We start from the raw sequence: 15,467 nt of genomic DNA on the forward strand, positions 1-15,467 counted from the left end.
TACAGAGACGGAGCATGGAGGTTTTCGAAGACTTCAGTTCCTCCAATTTCGAATGGAGGAGTCTCCACCTGAAGGATCTCTTTGTCGAGGACGACTGTCGCTCTAAGGGCAAGAAAATCGGGAAGGGTTGTTCGCGCAAGTCACCAAGAGGGAACTGTTAGAGTTGGGGGCGGCAAAGCCTCCGTTATGATTTAGTTTGCATCGTCTACCCCAACGTGAGCCACGCGTTCATTCGACATCCGTACGCTGGAAAAACATCTTGCGCGATTTTCCGCGGCTATTTTCCGATGGGGAATTTTTACGAGGCGAATAGAGCCATGTGAAGGTTTAAAATTGTCAACTGAACATCTCCGAGTGTCCAGTTTTTTTTGGAAATAACGAAATGTGGGTTGTTTTGTGGTTGTTCTTCTCACTGACTGACTCAACGAACGCTTTTGAAAAGAGGATTTTCGGTGAGTTGTCATTTATTCGAATGAAGGGAAATATGAATGAAAAAAATTTCGACACCTGTTTAGAACCTCTACCAGGTGAGAACTTTTTCTCAAACACGTAAAGATAATATGGAACGTGGAATCACATTAAAAAATTATTGGTTTCAAGTTTACTTTCCCAAAAGTGAAAGGAAAGTTAGATTACTTATATTATACCAAAATGTACTCACGAAAACTGCGATAGAAGCTCGTAATGTTTCTAATAACTTTCAAAAAACTGCTCAGGTGAGGTCTTTAATAATCGCTCCTTAAAATCAGCGTGACCACAAAGGGATGTGAAATTTGTGTGCGATCATCTATAATGGAATTTCTTATCCTTCTCGAATTTTGATGCATCCTTTTATCTCACATAAGTGATGTGATCTTTCATTCCTCTGAATGGATCAAAATATTCTGAGAATTGCTATTGGGCATGCCTCTCACGTTTTAATGAGATATATTTCAAGTAGTACATATTCTTGAGCTTTCCACAGTGCATCAACTATTGTTGATTTGGTTCCATGCCAGTTATGCGAACTTATGTCATTCTATGAATTTTCTTGGAGTTTGGGGTGACCTCAATTATTCAATTGATAATAGTCGCTCAGAACTTGGGTAAGGGTAGTTACATCCCTTTTATTCAATTACATTCACAGTACGGAGCTTCTGAAAACCACAACTAGAATAAGGATTCTTCTTATTTCTGCAGGGTGTTCAGATTCGGGAGTATTGTTACATTTGTTACCAAATTTATATTATGTTTACTCCAGAGTGAGAAATTGGAATTGTGATAGAGTGCAATGCGAGAGTTTTTTTATGAATAGTTGGCGAATTCCCTTCAGAATACATTATTGACTAACTGACAAGTATCAGAGGAATTGAATTGCATAAATGATTCTAATTAAAACACGCCTCTATTGAAAAAGCTACTTTGAATTTGAGAGAATCAAACTATTGATGAAAATTAAAGAAAAATGAGAAGAATTTATACCAAAATTTAATTTCTGATCTTGGAAATGAAAGCCTCAATCAGGTCGATGTTTGGAACACTGAAAAATACTCTATTTTCAATACTGACTTTCTTAATCGTTTGGTTTGTTTCATAACACCCCTTTTCAATTAGATATGAGAATATTCTACTCAATCACTTAGAAGAATTTATATCATTTTGGAATAAATTTTTTGAATTACAGGAGTAGTATAATTTTAACCTTTCAAATCATTCTTTTTTGAACCAGTAAATGTTATTTGTGGATCCTAAAATAAGTATTCATTTTTAATTTAGCACAACTTGAGAAAATTCTCAGTTCTTCAGTTTATGATGAGACTCTTCTCGCTTAAAAATATGGTCTTCAACTCCTATTGTAAGGAGGAAATTCCACTTCCACATCTGTACAAGGTGACAGTTACTGCTTCGAAATGCTGAGTATTTATCGTGGAGAGATATGAGCACACTGTCGGATACCAAATAACGAGCAATTTCAAGTTGGAAAATATACGATACGACAGTGGGAAAATGTGAAAAAGTCATCTCTTTCAGTCGGCAGCAAATGCTTGAATATGTAAATGGATTCCTATAATTCTCTTTTTTCTAACACGTTGTTATATTTACAACAATACGTTTTTATTGGAGAGGACGCATCCCATCGAATGAAATGGTGTTATTGCCAAATAATCATAATCTGGATAGATTCACAACCCTAGTTTTGCCATTGTGAATGAGGCCCTCTTCAGAAATGAATATTCTGATCAAGATTTGTACTTGAAATAATTGAGAAAAATAAGAAACTTTGATTTTCTGGCAATGGGATGAAAATGAAAATTATGTTTGCATTATTCATTTGGTGTACGTCGTTATATAACGGGATCACAAAGCCTTCCAAACGACCAAAGACATCTGAAGATGTTGAAGAAGACGAGGCGAAGTTGGCTAATTCGAGCGTACTCCTTGAGACCAGAAAGATCAGAGGAATCACCCTGTGGATGAAGAGCATCGCGTCCAAAATAATTAGTGGGATTACTACTAGTTTAATACAATCGGAATTTGGGAGGCAGAAGTTGGGTTTCGAGACTAATCACCCTAGCAAAGATAAGACTTAATTATATTGAACGTGCGCTCTTCGATACCGAGCTGAACTGCTGGAAAGCTCAAAGTATTATAGCCATAACTTCCTTGAGCATAGCTCGGATCCCTCTACGCACCCGTAATCGACTTCCAAGGATGGAACATTCGTAGAATCTGCCTATACCAGGATATAATTATGTCAACTGAATTAACCAGCAATTGCTCATGTGAATACCGAAAACTGAGCACCTATAACTGCGCCCTGGAAGTTTCACTTAAAACCGGCGCATTCGCCAATTTGCAACACCCGCATAATTTTTCATGTAACACACAAAATTATAATGATGACAATGAATATTTGCAAATGACTGAGAAAAAAAACAATCTGGGATACTGCTACTGATGATTACTCAATGATATTTGGTTCAAAAATCAAGTTTCGCTCCGTTTGAAGCTACAGAATTCAGTAGTGTGGATGCAAGATTCTTGAAATCCGGATAAAGTATTGGAAAAATGATAACGACTACTTGAACTTGAGCAGATCACAGAAATCTTGCAATAAAAAAGATTCCATGAATGTCTGTACATAGGATCTTATTCATCTATATGCATTTCCTTTTTTTTCACTTCACAATTTGCCTCGTGATGAAAAAATTATGGTTTGAGGTTTTGGGAATGTCAAAGTGAGTTTTGTTCAATTAATCCCACAATAGACACTAATTATATATCCCGATGTTAGTGAAATCTGAATTCCATCGGGTAAATGCAAAAGTTGAACACAAACAAGAACCAATTAAAGGACAAACCCACTAGCTGGCAGAGTGTCTGTCAATCCCTAAGGAATCTTGACAACGCCTTTGCCTTTTGGGTCGAACAGCACGTTCGGAGCTAAATTAACTCAAAAGGGTCCACTATCATGAGGTCATAACCTAAACAAATATAGTGGATATATGCGATATATAAATTTCTCGATTGTTTTGCTGTGAAGGGTTCAGTATTGAGAATTCAGAAATAAATGACAGTGGGAATGTTAAAACAGTATTGCTCCTTCCGTATAGAAGTTTGAAGAACATCAAACACTTTGTGATAACCAGAAGCTACCTCCAATTGATTTATATTGTACACACACCAATTGTAATATTCACACTGTTAACATCCCGATAGCAATAACCACAGGATCTACTGTTCTACTACGAAATCTATAACCAATTAGATTAATTCATAGTTAAACGGAGGTATTAGAGTTTCTGATATACATAATACCCAGTAGAGTGGATGATCGAATAATTTCGATATTGTGAATTTGATACGCGTGATCATTCTGTGCAATGCACTTATCTATTGCTACCCCCACATAGCTTGTATTGGAAGTGTAATAACAGGAGAAGAACAAATTATAATGGGGATCTTTTGAAATTCTTTCACTAGGGGACGAAAAAATCACCCTCTCCAATATAATAATATAATGATTCTTCAATATTTCTAATATCAGAGAACTAATTCAAGATTCAAGAAGAAATTATCAATGTGCAATATTCGGTTTACTGAATTACCCTCCTGATTGTTGGTAACATCATGCATTTGTGGTAAGTCGTTTGGACTTGAATATTTGAGGTTCTAACATTAAACTGAACCAGCTGATTGTCACTAGGATGAGTTATTCAACGATGTAATTCAGTTTCCAATTTATTTATGAATTTCCATTGAGTATCAGCCACATAAATCAATGTTTAAGGTTTCTCATTCTTCCAAATTTTGAATAGCAATTTTATGTGCCAAAATCGTATATTCCAAATATCTCTGATAGCGAATTCATCACTTCCCTGCAAGAGCAAAACGAAAAAAAATGCATTTTCCCCGAGAAGCAGATATGCAGATTGAGTTGCCCTGCAGTTTTTCGTATATAATTCTACCGAAGGACACTGGTAGAATGCTATGAATCTCTATCTTTTAAGTGTATTATCCTAGAATGATGGGGAGGACAGGCGGATTAAAATAACAAAATGAAAAATGCGGGAACGGACAACTAGAAGCAACGGAGAATTTACTAGATCTGCTGAAATGAAATAACAAGTCGGTGCAGAAACGAGGGAGTTCGCAGATGTAATTTGGTGAACAGCTACATCTACGTCTGGCCCTCTTCGTGTAATCTCGAAAAATCACTGCGATGTCAGTCTCTAACTATATCCACTAACTTTGTCACGAAGGAAGGGTCTCTCTGCGTAACTTTCAACAGAACCAATTTCCTGGCTGTATCATAATACTGCACAAAATTAATAAATGTATGCTGATGCGATTTTCAAGTTAATGTCAAATCTTTAATCTCACTTTGATCATCAGATAGACTACCGTTTGCTCAGTGAAAACCCTGATTCAAATTGAACTCTTTATTTTTCCAACTTTCTCTGTGGTTACTATTTGGATATAATCTATGAATTCTACGTAAACAATTATTTTTATTCAGTATCATATTTATTTGATATCGAGGCCCAAAAATTCGGGACTATCGGTTGAAATATAACTCGATTTGTTTTTATTGGAATTTATCAATAAATATACTCCGTTTCCAAAATGATCGCATTACTGTTTCCATCAACAGAAAAATTGCATTCAGCAAAAGTCATACTATCCATTATCGAATGCGAATGGGTTTAAAATATAGAATGTGCTCACCAGTGCCAAATTTAACAATTTGCCCTATTAACTAAGCCATCAGATAACCACTATGAACTTTACAAAATGCTTTTAGCGATGGTCAAAACATTAATTAGTCTTGTAATTATTTCCGAAATATTATATTTAACTGGAACGCGGAAATAATTTTCGGAAAAATATTTCCGTTTTGTAAACGTGCTGCAGACTAAAAACCATTTCGATATCGGTAATTCATGACACCTGTTGACGCATAACACTGGAGAAATACACTGATCAACAAATGACTGGAATACTGACCTTCCATGAAATTTGATCAGATACCAGAGAATGTTCAGCTAGCTTTTTCCAGAAAGGAATGAAGATGAAAAAAAATTGAAAGTATCTCAAGTATTCTATTCTTCGGGGCATATTTTCGATGAAAAAATTCATATCTGCCTAGACATGCTAGATGGAATGCATGTCTGGAGAGCGAACTGACCATTTCTTTCAATAGCATGAGCTTCAAGCGCTTCTTCAACATTAGGGAGTTACTGTCAATTAAAATGAACTTTTCACCAATAGCTGTCCCAGGCAGAATGTTCATTGGTCCAATTCGATTCATTCTTTGGCTGGTGGTACTGGGGTCCTCCAAAACAACGAACTCTGTTCCATGGTTGAAACTTACACAACTGTGGGAACAATAAACTCAAGAGTGCATGATTCGGAGATGACCAAAAGAAATTTAGACTCATTCGTAAATGAACACTGACTCTAATCTTCAATTGTCCAATTGTGGTGATCCTCGGCCCACTGTCATCTGCGTACTCTGGCTTCCTATTCAAAATGGGATGCTGTGCCCAGTTACAGCACATTATACAACTGGGATCGACTGAAATATATCTCAACGATCTTTTAAATTTGGTATGGTGATGCATGCTTCTTATTTGAGAATAATGATACGAATACGAAGCAATTACTGATCTCATATACGACAAGCAATGAATTTATGTTTTTCTGGAAAGTGAATTACAAAAGTTTTCAAGGGAAAATCAAGAGGGGAAGGTATTTGAGTGAAAGTAGCATTTACGTTCGTATAGTAAAACCCTTTTACGTTAGGGGGATGAACTGAGGGCAGTTAAATCGCCATTGTCATGCATACAATGCTTTTAGCAGAATGGGCAGCCAAACTTAAAGATATATTCATGATTATTGACGACCCTACTGAAATGGATTAGCCAATCTCTCACATTTCCATGTATTGGTGTCAAAAGACACATGCCTATTTAACAATGAATCATTCGTTCACTCCTACCATGACCGTGATCATTATGGATCATTCCTTTCCCAACAGTATTAAAATAAACCCCTTCCATCTGGAAAAATGACCGTCGGGCGTCATTCTGTTCCATGGCGAATTTGTGGTACCATTAATCAAAAGCGGTTTTTAACGTATAGAATGGCTTCTACGTCATTCACCGTGACAGTCGCCTGAATCGAATTCCCCCATATCGCATGAAATTATATAGATATCTGACACGAATATCAAACACTTTTGATTCGCGATACACTGACGATAGGATGTACGAATTAATTCGAACAATGAATTTAATTGCCTATTACAGTCGTATAATTGGGTTTACATGACGATATGGCTGTTGTGATTGCATAGGAATAAGAAGGCCACTCGTCATGGTTCAGCCCATGGCGTTTGATGTTCCTATTAAAGCTGGGTATCGATTGTTCAAGTCAATAATTCAAGAAAATGTAACATGCAATATTTATGTTATGCTTAAGAGGATACACGATGAATTTGGTTGTAAAAATTCACCAGAGTGAGTTTAACTGAGCACGAGAAGTTCTAACCTTCCCTTAAAAAAGTTATATATGGGAATACTAATTTCATATGTTAAAAAGTGCTTCTACAGGTTTCTCTGGAAGAACAAAAATAAACTCAACCGATACATATTCATAAGAAATAGTTCTATTATCCATATCATCATACTTGTTAGCCGGCAGGGTGATTTGGAGACTAGATATCCGAAGGTGGATCAAGTTGGAACCACACAAACGATCCATCAGTAGCAGGCATCAAGACCTCTTCGGTAAACTTGGCACGTATTTCCCATCGTCGAATAACTTCTCATCAGGAAAGTCCTCTAGAGCCAACTGCTCGCTCTAGAGACTATAAGAAGGCCAAACTTCAATAAATAAGAAAAAATTCAGCACCACCGGTGCACCATCCCATTGATAAATGAAAATTCTAAGCAAAACAAAATAAGTCATTTCGTAAAACGTATCAGGGAGAAAAATAAAGAAAAAAGTTAGTTACTATTGCATATACCGTATTGTGCTAAACTGAACGTAAAAGTTTTGATTCCCAGCAACGGTAATCGGTATCAATGGCTTAAGGTCCTATGCGAATTGCATATCAATATTGCAAACTCGTTAACATGCACGCAAACTTTTACTTAGGATTCCACTGATCCAGGTGACAACCATGCGTAAACAGGATTAAAATAGGCATGATATCCAATGAAATCGTGACTAATCTATTTTGGTCCAATGGCAGAGTTTCACTACATCTCGTGCAATACTCCAGTTCTCGAATTTCCCATTTTCATGTACTTGTCGTAAATTTTCATGTGATGAGCAGTGATTTTCCAATTTTTCAATTCCTATCACAATCAATTCTCTATCGAATCGAAGGAAAGTCATTTTTTTTCTGGCATAACTTTGGATTCTTCTCCATAGTGAAAATATTTGGTACCTACTTCAACAATAACAACAACAACAAAGAACAGCTTATTTGTGTTTATGTGGATCCTTGATTTTGTCGCTGTTTTGTATGTAGGTTTATTATGAAAGAGTAAAACTCATCAGGTAAAAATCCAGTAAGTGTCATTAGGTCTCCAGGTTCTTTCCATAGTAATAATAGATTATCCCGTGGTGTCTTCATTCTATCCACCAATCCGACCAATGAATTCCTTCAATATCCCCATTTTCACCTCTGTCATTTCCCGTTTCCGTTCTTATTAGACTTTCCATAAATGAAAATACGGTCTGGAGCAAAATTTTGTGGGCATCAAGATGGAAATCACTCTATATTGGATTCTACCTACAGGTTGCGAAAGTGATGAGAATTGAAAATAGCTTTTGAAGCAATGAGATATTATATTTAACTTCAATCGAATTCTCTGAAGAACCTATCTTGTCCAACTGAAAATCAAGCACTTTTAAACAGAAACTGATAAACCCCAAGCAGAACTAAGAACTTTGTCGAAAAATCTGCTCATAAAGCTTTTGCTTCAATTTCAAACATATTTTTCGTTTTGTCAGCTACTTAAGACACGTCCAGTTTATTATAATCATAATTAAACATTGCTGTCACTATGAATGGAACTTGAATACTAACTATAGTAACATGGTTTCAAGAAGTCTGCTCTTTTTTGAACAGAACAGTCGTGTTCTCGAAGATATAAGAATTTTCGTGTTCCAATATCTGTTAGAAAATGTCTTGGAAATAATGGAGAAGAGGAGACACAAAAATTTATACAAAGGTGTTTCAATGTCATGTCCCTGCATACAAAAAGCATGCTAAAAAATTTTCAACACATCTTTCTGTGCTTTGGACTGCCTGGGTATTTTTTCAGCACAATCGTTCAAATAAAACAGAATAAATTCATGAGGTGTGCTCTGAAATTTGGTTGATGAAGGTTCACATCTGTCAAAGAGGGACAAAAAACTACCTCCATCAATTAGCTTCTATACAAGTGTTGAATTTTTCATGGTCGTGCAGCATTCATCGATTAATTTCTGTTTCTCCTCATGTAAATCTCTTCTTAGCGAGAGAAGCTGGCGGTAATTATACAATTCCGGTGAAATTACAGAACTAATTATTGCAATTCGTATCTCTCTTCAGCTAGCCAGAAAGGGAGTTTTAATTCCCCTTTCAGAAGGGGCAAACTTAATCACTCATACGCCAGAATTAAAGAGTTCTCCGGTGATTAAATCCGAACAGATTTTCACTCTCTCCAATTACTTCTGTGTGGACACCGTCTATATGACTCAAAAGGACCTTCAGTCGCAATATTGATTGAGATCATATCGTCACTGACATATCAATTATACGGAATGGCGGAAAATGGGAAAAATTTCGGTCGTGTTATCTTTTGCGGAGTTCCGTAAGAATTCTCATTTCGTTAGGATGCCACCAGGAGATTTTCCAACTGCTCTATTTTGTTCATTGTCGAACTTTTATGATTTCTTTCTTCTCAACTGGGATTTGGAATAATCAGTTGAAATATGGCTAAGGATTCTGCAATGATGAACCTGTGTGTTAAATATCAGTAGTGTCAACATTCCTCATCCGGTATAGGACAACATTAAAAGTAGATCTACCTTCGACAATGAAGATTAACAATCGCCGGAGTATCAAAAAGACGGGGTTAGTTAAAAATTCGTCAAGACCAGATAGTTTCACCAGGGTCAACGAAATTTTGAGATTTACCATAAGAGGAGTTGCTCTTTCAGAATATGTATCACATTAATGTTTTCGATCATTTTTCTGGGAGATACGCGTACCCAAAGTTGACCTTCAAAAAATTCAAAAAAAAATTTGGTAAGTTGAAAATTAAAGAAAGAATGGTGGCACCGAAGTCGATGAAATTTGGAAATTTATTACTAGAAGAGTTGCTCTTTTAGAATATGTATCACATTCAGATCTGGGAAGATTTTTTTGGGAGATACGCTGGTCAAAATTTGACCTTTGAATAATTCCAAAAAAGATGGACAAAACATGGTCCTTTCAGCTTCATAAAGATTCATAAGGAACATCAACCTAAGCAATAACTGTCATCAATTATTAAATGAATCCACCTATTTGATTTTTTTTGGACTTCATCTGTAGTACAGTTCACTCCGGAGATCTCATCGACAGCGTTAACTAAAACACATTATTTTCGTTGGAATTCATTCTGTGCCAGATAAATTCTAATATACAATCCAGCATATTCCCGCTGATTAATTCGCGGTATTATCCCTTCTTGAATTGTTGAAGAGATTAAAGATTTCCGGGATGATGGCCAAATTCAAAGAGGAAGAATTCGAAATATACTTAAGAGGAATCTTAATATACAACATAAGAACGTTGCGAATTCAAGACGACCTGTATTCGGATATTTCGTGAGAAATAAACAGAGAAACGTAAATAATTTATAGAAATGTTCCGAGTTGAAAGTTCTGTTGGGTTTGTGTGTTGTGATAACAAGATTTCGCTACATAAAATGGAGCAATTAATTATTCTCGAGGCTGCGAGATGGTTTTGTGGAATTTCTTCAAGGCATACTTTGACTGTAATATGCGTAGAATGTTGTATTTTATTTTTGCAGTTGGAGACGGGAAACATTCTCAAGTTATAAAAATCATTCTCCAAACCCAAATTTCCAATGGAGAAACGCTGCAACTTTATTATTTCCAATAGCTTCGAAATATTCTGATCTATATCTCACATTGTACGTCTAGTTGATCCAGGTTTTGTGTTTTACGAAGAAGCACTAGAGTAGACAAACTTCAATTCCCAAAAACTAAAATGGAAACTATTTTTTCATACTCCACTTCTCAAAAGAAGTCAATTCAGCAAAGAGGCAGTTGAACTCTTGCACCAGATCTTTTCAAGTTACTGCTTGTTAATTTCTGGATTGTGGATTGAGTAATTTATTCATATTCCTCCCTTCAACAACTGAAAACTGTCTGAAAAAGCGATGGGTGAAAATTGGAGCACATAAATTATAAATCACGAATATTTGACGAGAGAATTCTCTGAAATAATTGCTTTCAAGCATTCTTTCTACTATAAGTTAATCAGAAGGCCTTACTAATGGCTGAGGTGTCTTTTCCTAATTGTGTCGGACCGGACAGAAAAAAAATTGAAAGAAAGATCAATTTGCGGAAGGGATAACATGGTGTCCGGATTATTTATATAGCGATAACATAAGGGAAAGCCCAAGGAATGACTCACCTCAAATGATTACTCTACGGAAAAATCCCGTTAAGAACTTCTGCTATCCCCGTAGGATTATTTGGAAGATGTTTGTTATCTACCAGGATAAGGAGATGGGGAAAAGGAGAGAAATGTGGGTATCCAACTGTGAAGAATATTTATTCCTGATAATATCCAGATTCGAAGAATCCCGCACTATTATCCCCTTCTCCTGTAACATGCCACATTTGATGGTCGTTTTACACATCTCTGCCACACAATTACGCACCTTTGTCCTCTTTATCTGTATCTTTAGCTAGGGTCATTTATCTTCATGTTTCTACCCCGTCCTTCCCCCTCCGAAGAACAGAAACAAAATCTGAATCTCCCACTTCTCCCACATTCTATTTTCTGATGTCTTGGTGATCAAAAATATGTTGCTTATATATGAACCAGTTGGAATTTCAGCAGCTTTGTCCGGATGGCCAACTGTTGCGATTTTACTTCAAGACTTTGAGTTTTTCTTATGGGAAGCATTTGGCCCTGTCTTACACGATTTGCCTATGAAGAATTGACGAAACGACAGTGAAGTTCTTAGATTTTGTTCTTCACTTTCATTTTTCAATAAAGAAGACTGCTTCGCGAAAATTTCTAAGGAGATTTTTTGCATGCTCTGGTTCCTCATATTAGACATTCATGAATACACAATTCAATTCAAAGGTGAGAACAGAAGGTAGAACTCATCAAAATATGTCCTTCAACCAAAAATTGTCTGTATATGATGACTGAGGTACAACCTCTAGAAGTTCGACAAAATTTCGTTGAATTTCAAGTACGGGACTGTGGAAGGTGACTGTGGCATCGAAAAAACGAAACAAAACATAAACATCTGGCTGGTCGATGAGTTCATCGGATTAGATGCATCAGGTCTTTGAGAGAGTCATAATGTATCGTGCAATTTACGGTGCTTATGCTAGTTATATTGTAAAAGTGCTATGATGTTTCCCCATGTCATCCCATTTTTACGACGATTATTGGAATGTTCGAACAAGAAGATTGTGATGCCCATTGTGAAAAAATTCGTGAATAATTTGGACGAATTTTATTGGTGAGTTTTTGAAGTATTATTTTATTTTTTACGCTTGTGTCCTAAGTCCCTTCTGTCAGTTGGTATCGTAATGAGCCATTTCATAAAATCGTGATAATGAGAACAATTCTGCAATCCTAAGTTTCCATTTCCATTACCACGTAAATATCGAACGAGCCAATATCCTAAACGAAACCACATGGTCGGATCAGCTAAAAAACGCCCTAAGGTCGTATTAGGATCTATTTCAGTAATCATTTTAAATTTTTTCTTTAACCAAGTTTCATTTACGACCCTGTATGTAATCCGAGAAGAGATGACAGGTTTTGAGGTCTGATTATGAAGAAAACCAATTATGTATGTATGTCATTTTGAAAGTTTTATATAGGTGATTTTTGGTGAAATGCTTCATTTTGACCAGTTCTACTTTCTGTTGAATAAAAAGCCTCACCTTCTAATACACCCTGTAGGATGCACCCCAAAGTGAATATAAGATATGGTCCCCGGGTAGTGAAATTATTACTACTTGAAATGTCCTCACATACAGTGATACAAGACGTGAATTCTTATTCCCAGAGGAAAGATACAGATGTGTTGATTTTTTGCTTTAAAACGAAAAGTAGAAAAAACTTGAAGGTTCTTCATAAGGTGCAATGGAATGAATATATGAAAACCGTCGTCATGTTCACCATCAGAAACCTTTCGCCATTGCCATGAATAACTTATGACCGAATGCTGAAGTAAGTCCTCCCGTCTCCATGGAATTGGAACTTCTCAATCATTAATAGATAAAATCCCGAAACAGTGCATGGGGTGAGCAGCTACCTCTTGACGCTAGGTCTGAATCGTGGTATTTCTTAAACTTACGTAAAAAAGGAGAACGGAGAACAAAAGAGGTCCATAAATACATTCAGTCTCAAGGAGTTGTAAAAACACTCTTAACACTTTCGTACGATGATACTGGTTTTTGTTTGGTGCCCGAGCTTCTTTCGCTCTGCCTCGGGTTTTTATCAGCGCCGGTTGTATTGCTTTCTGGGAAAGTCTGCTTGAAGATCCCCTATCAGCTTTCATCGAGGTGAAAACTCGAATGCCATTTCGAACTGACATCATGATTTTATTCAATATTGATAAAATCTCGATCAGAATCATATGCAGTATATTAATATCCTTTATTGGCAATTTCGAATACGACGTTTAATTTTATGAATTTTTTGCAAGTGTTCCGTCCACTTCGATCGTTATTCGATTTGATGTCATGCCTTGGAAGTATCCATCTGTTTATATGTCATTCTCAATTTGCGATCGCATATTTTAGAGCTCGTGAGCAATATTTCTCCTTCAGATTGAACATTTCCGAATTTACAGCCTCAGCGAGGTGGATAGAGAAAGAATTGGGATAGAGATTGAGGGGGACATAAATCGTTAGTCGGGATATAAAGAAAAATTATCACTACTGACCTCTATAAAATAGATTTCAGCAGGAAGCCGGGAGCCGATGGAATTGGCTAGATGTATTTGCACAGACAACCTGCAACAAATGATTGAGTCGACGAAAAGTTTTTCGCTACCAACTCGAATTATCGTGACTGCACTGTTCGGAGCATTCTATTTCCACCACATGAACGCAATATTAGCGAGTCTATGGCCCATTAGACTAATTTTATCTCAAAAAACACTGCAGTATATTTTCTTTGAGCTTTCTAACGAGCCCACACATGATACAAGTTTTTATTTGAAAAATAGAAATTGGAGAGGGTTGAAGAAGAACAATTAATTTATTTCCAGGAAATCAGGGTAATTAAAAATCAATTGACGATTTTCAGCGTCATTTAAAGGTATTGGTTGAAGAATTATTAATTTAATTCCAGACTTAAGCCCAACTCTGTTTAGGTTTATTCATGAGGAAGTTTATATAATTAATGGGGAATTTTCAAAGCGAATAAATATGAAATTTCAGTCTACAGCGTGGAGAAATCGACAAATATAATTCAACAGGTCCGTTATCCTCATGCTGACAGAATTAGAACTGATTAAAAATCGATGTAGGCAAGACAAAACCGCTGAATCTTCCCCGTAACGCGTCTATGTCATTCCAGAAGTTATATCTGTTCTAAAATGTATTTTTATATCCACGAGATCCATAAAATGTTCCATTTCAGTTGCCGTTCCGTTCAGCTATAAAACCGGTCGATTTTCTCCGAATAGTTTTGGATAATCTGAAATTTTCTTTGACCGGTGTTATATTTCCGCTGATGTGTAAAAAGTGGATTCAATTTCCGATAAAAGCCAGTTAAATCTCAGCTCGCTTGTTCGCCCTTACTAGGTGCTTCTCTGGGGGTACGTTTGTATACATTTGATATAAACTTTATGCTACGATGTAAGTGATTTCGGGAAATAGGATCAGCTTCTGATATATAGAATAATTGAAAATGATGGATAAATTCACGAATTAGGGTACTCGATCAGAATCTTCGCCTCTTACCAGTCATTGTACCATGGAAAATATAAATTGAGGAGGTTGCAAAATGGCGGAGGAGCCGAAAAAATTGGAATACATTAAATAATCGCAAGACCGAAAGGCTGCATCGAGCTCCATGAAATTTTCAGATTTATCACTAGAAGAGTTGCTCTTTCAAAATATGTATCACATTTCCATCTGCAGTTATTGTTATTGAGAGAAAATCTACTCGAAATGTGACTATCGAAAAATTTCCAAAAAGATGAAATCAATTAAATGATCGTCAAAACCGAATGGCTGCATCGAGCTCCATGAAATTTTCAAATTCATTACTGAAAGAGTTGCTTTTTCAGAATATGTGTCACATTTCCATCTACGGTTATGGTTATTGAGAGATAATCCACTCGAAAGGTGACTATCGAAAAATTTCCAAAAGATGGAATCAATTAAATGATCGTCAAAATCGAATGGCTGCATCGAGCTCCATAAAATTTTCAGATTTATCACTAGAAGAGTTGCTTTTTCAGAATATGTATTACATTTCCATCTACGGTTATTGTTATTAAGAGAAAATCTACTCGAATGGTGACTTTCGAAAAATTTCCAAAAAGATGGAATCAATTAAATGATCGTCAAAACCGAATGGCTGCATCGAGCTCCATGAAATTTTCAAATTTATTACTGAAAGAGTTGCTCTTTCAGAATATGTATCACATTTCCATCTACGGTTATTGTTATTGAGAGATAATCCACTCGAAAGGTGACTATCGAAAAAT

At 36.2% G+C, this 15,467-nt stretch overlaps 1 protein-coding gene across 1 annotated transcript in view; it reads left to right on the plus strand.

The window, feature by feature from the left end:
• Positions 1–367: 367 nt before the first annotated feature.
• The window catches only part of LOC123321261 (tyrosine-protein phosphatase 99A), a 272,028-nt gene continuing 256,928 nt past the window's right edge, over positions 368–15,467 (plus strand). Inside the window, exon 1 of the mRNA XM_044908704.1 lies at positions 368–452. Within this exon, the coding sequence (XP_044764639.1) occupies positions 383–452 (70 nt within the window). The 5' untranslated portion in view covers positions 368–382. The remainder of the gene's footprint in view (positions 453–15,467) is intronic.

Source organism: Coccinella septempunctata, chromosome X (assembly GCF_907165205.1).
Source record: "Coccinella septempunctata chromosome X, icCocSept1.1, whole genome shotgun sequence".
Lineage (NCBI taxonomy): Eukaryota > Metazoa > Arthropoda > Insecta > Coleoptera > Coccinellidae > Coccinella > Coccinella septempunctata.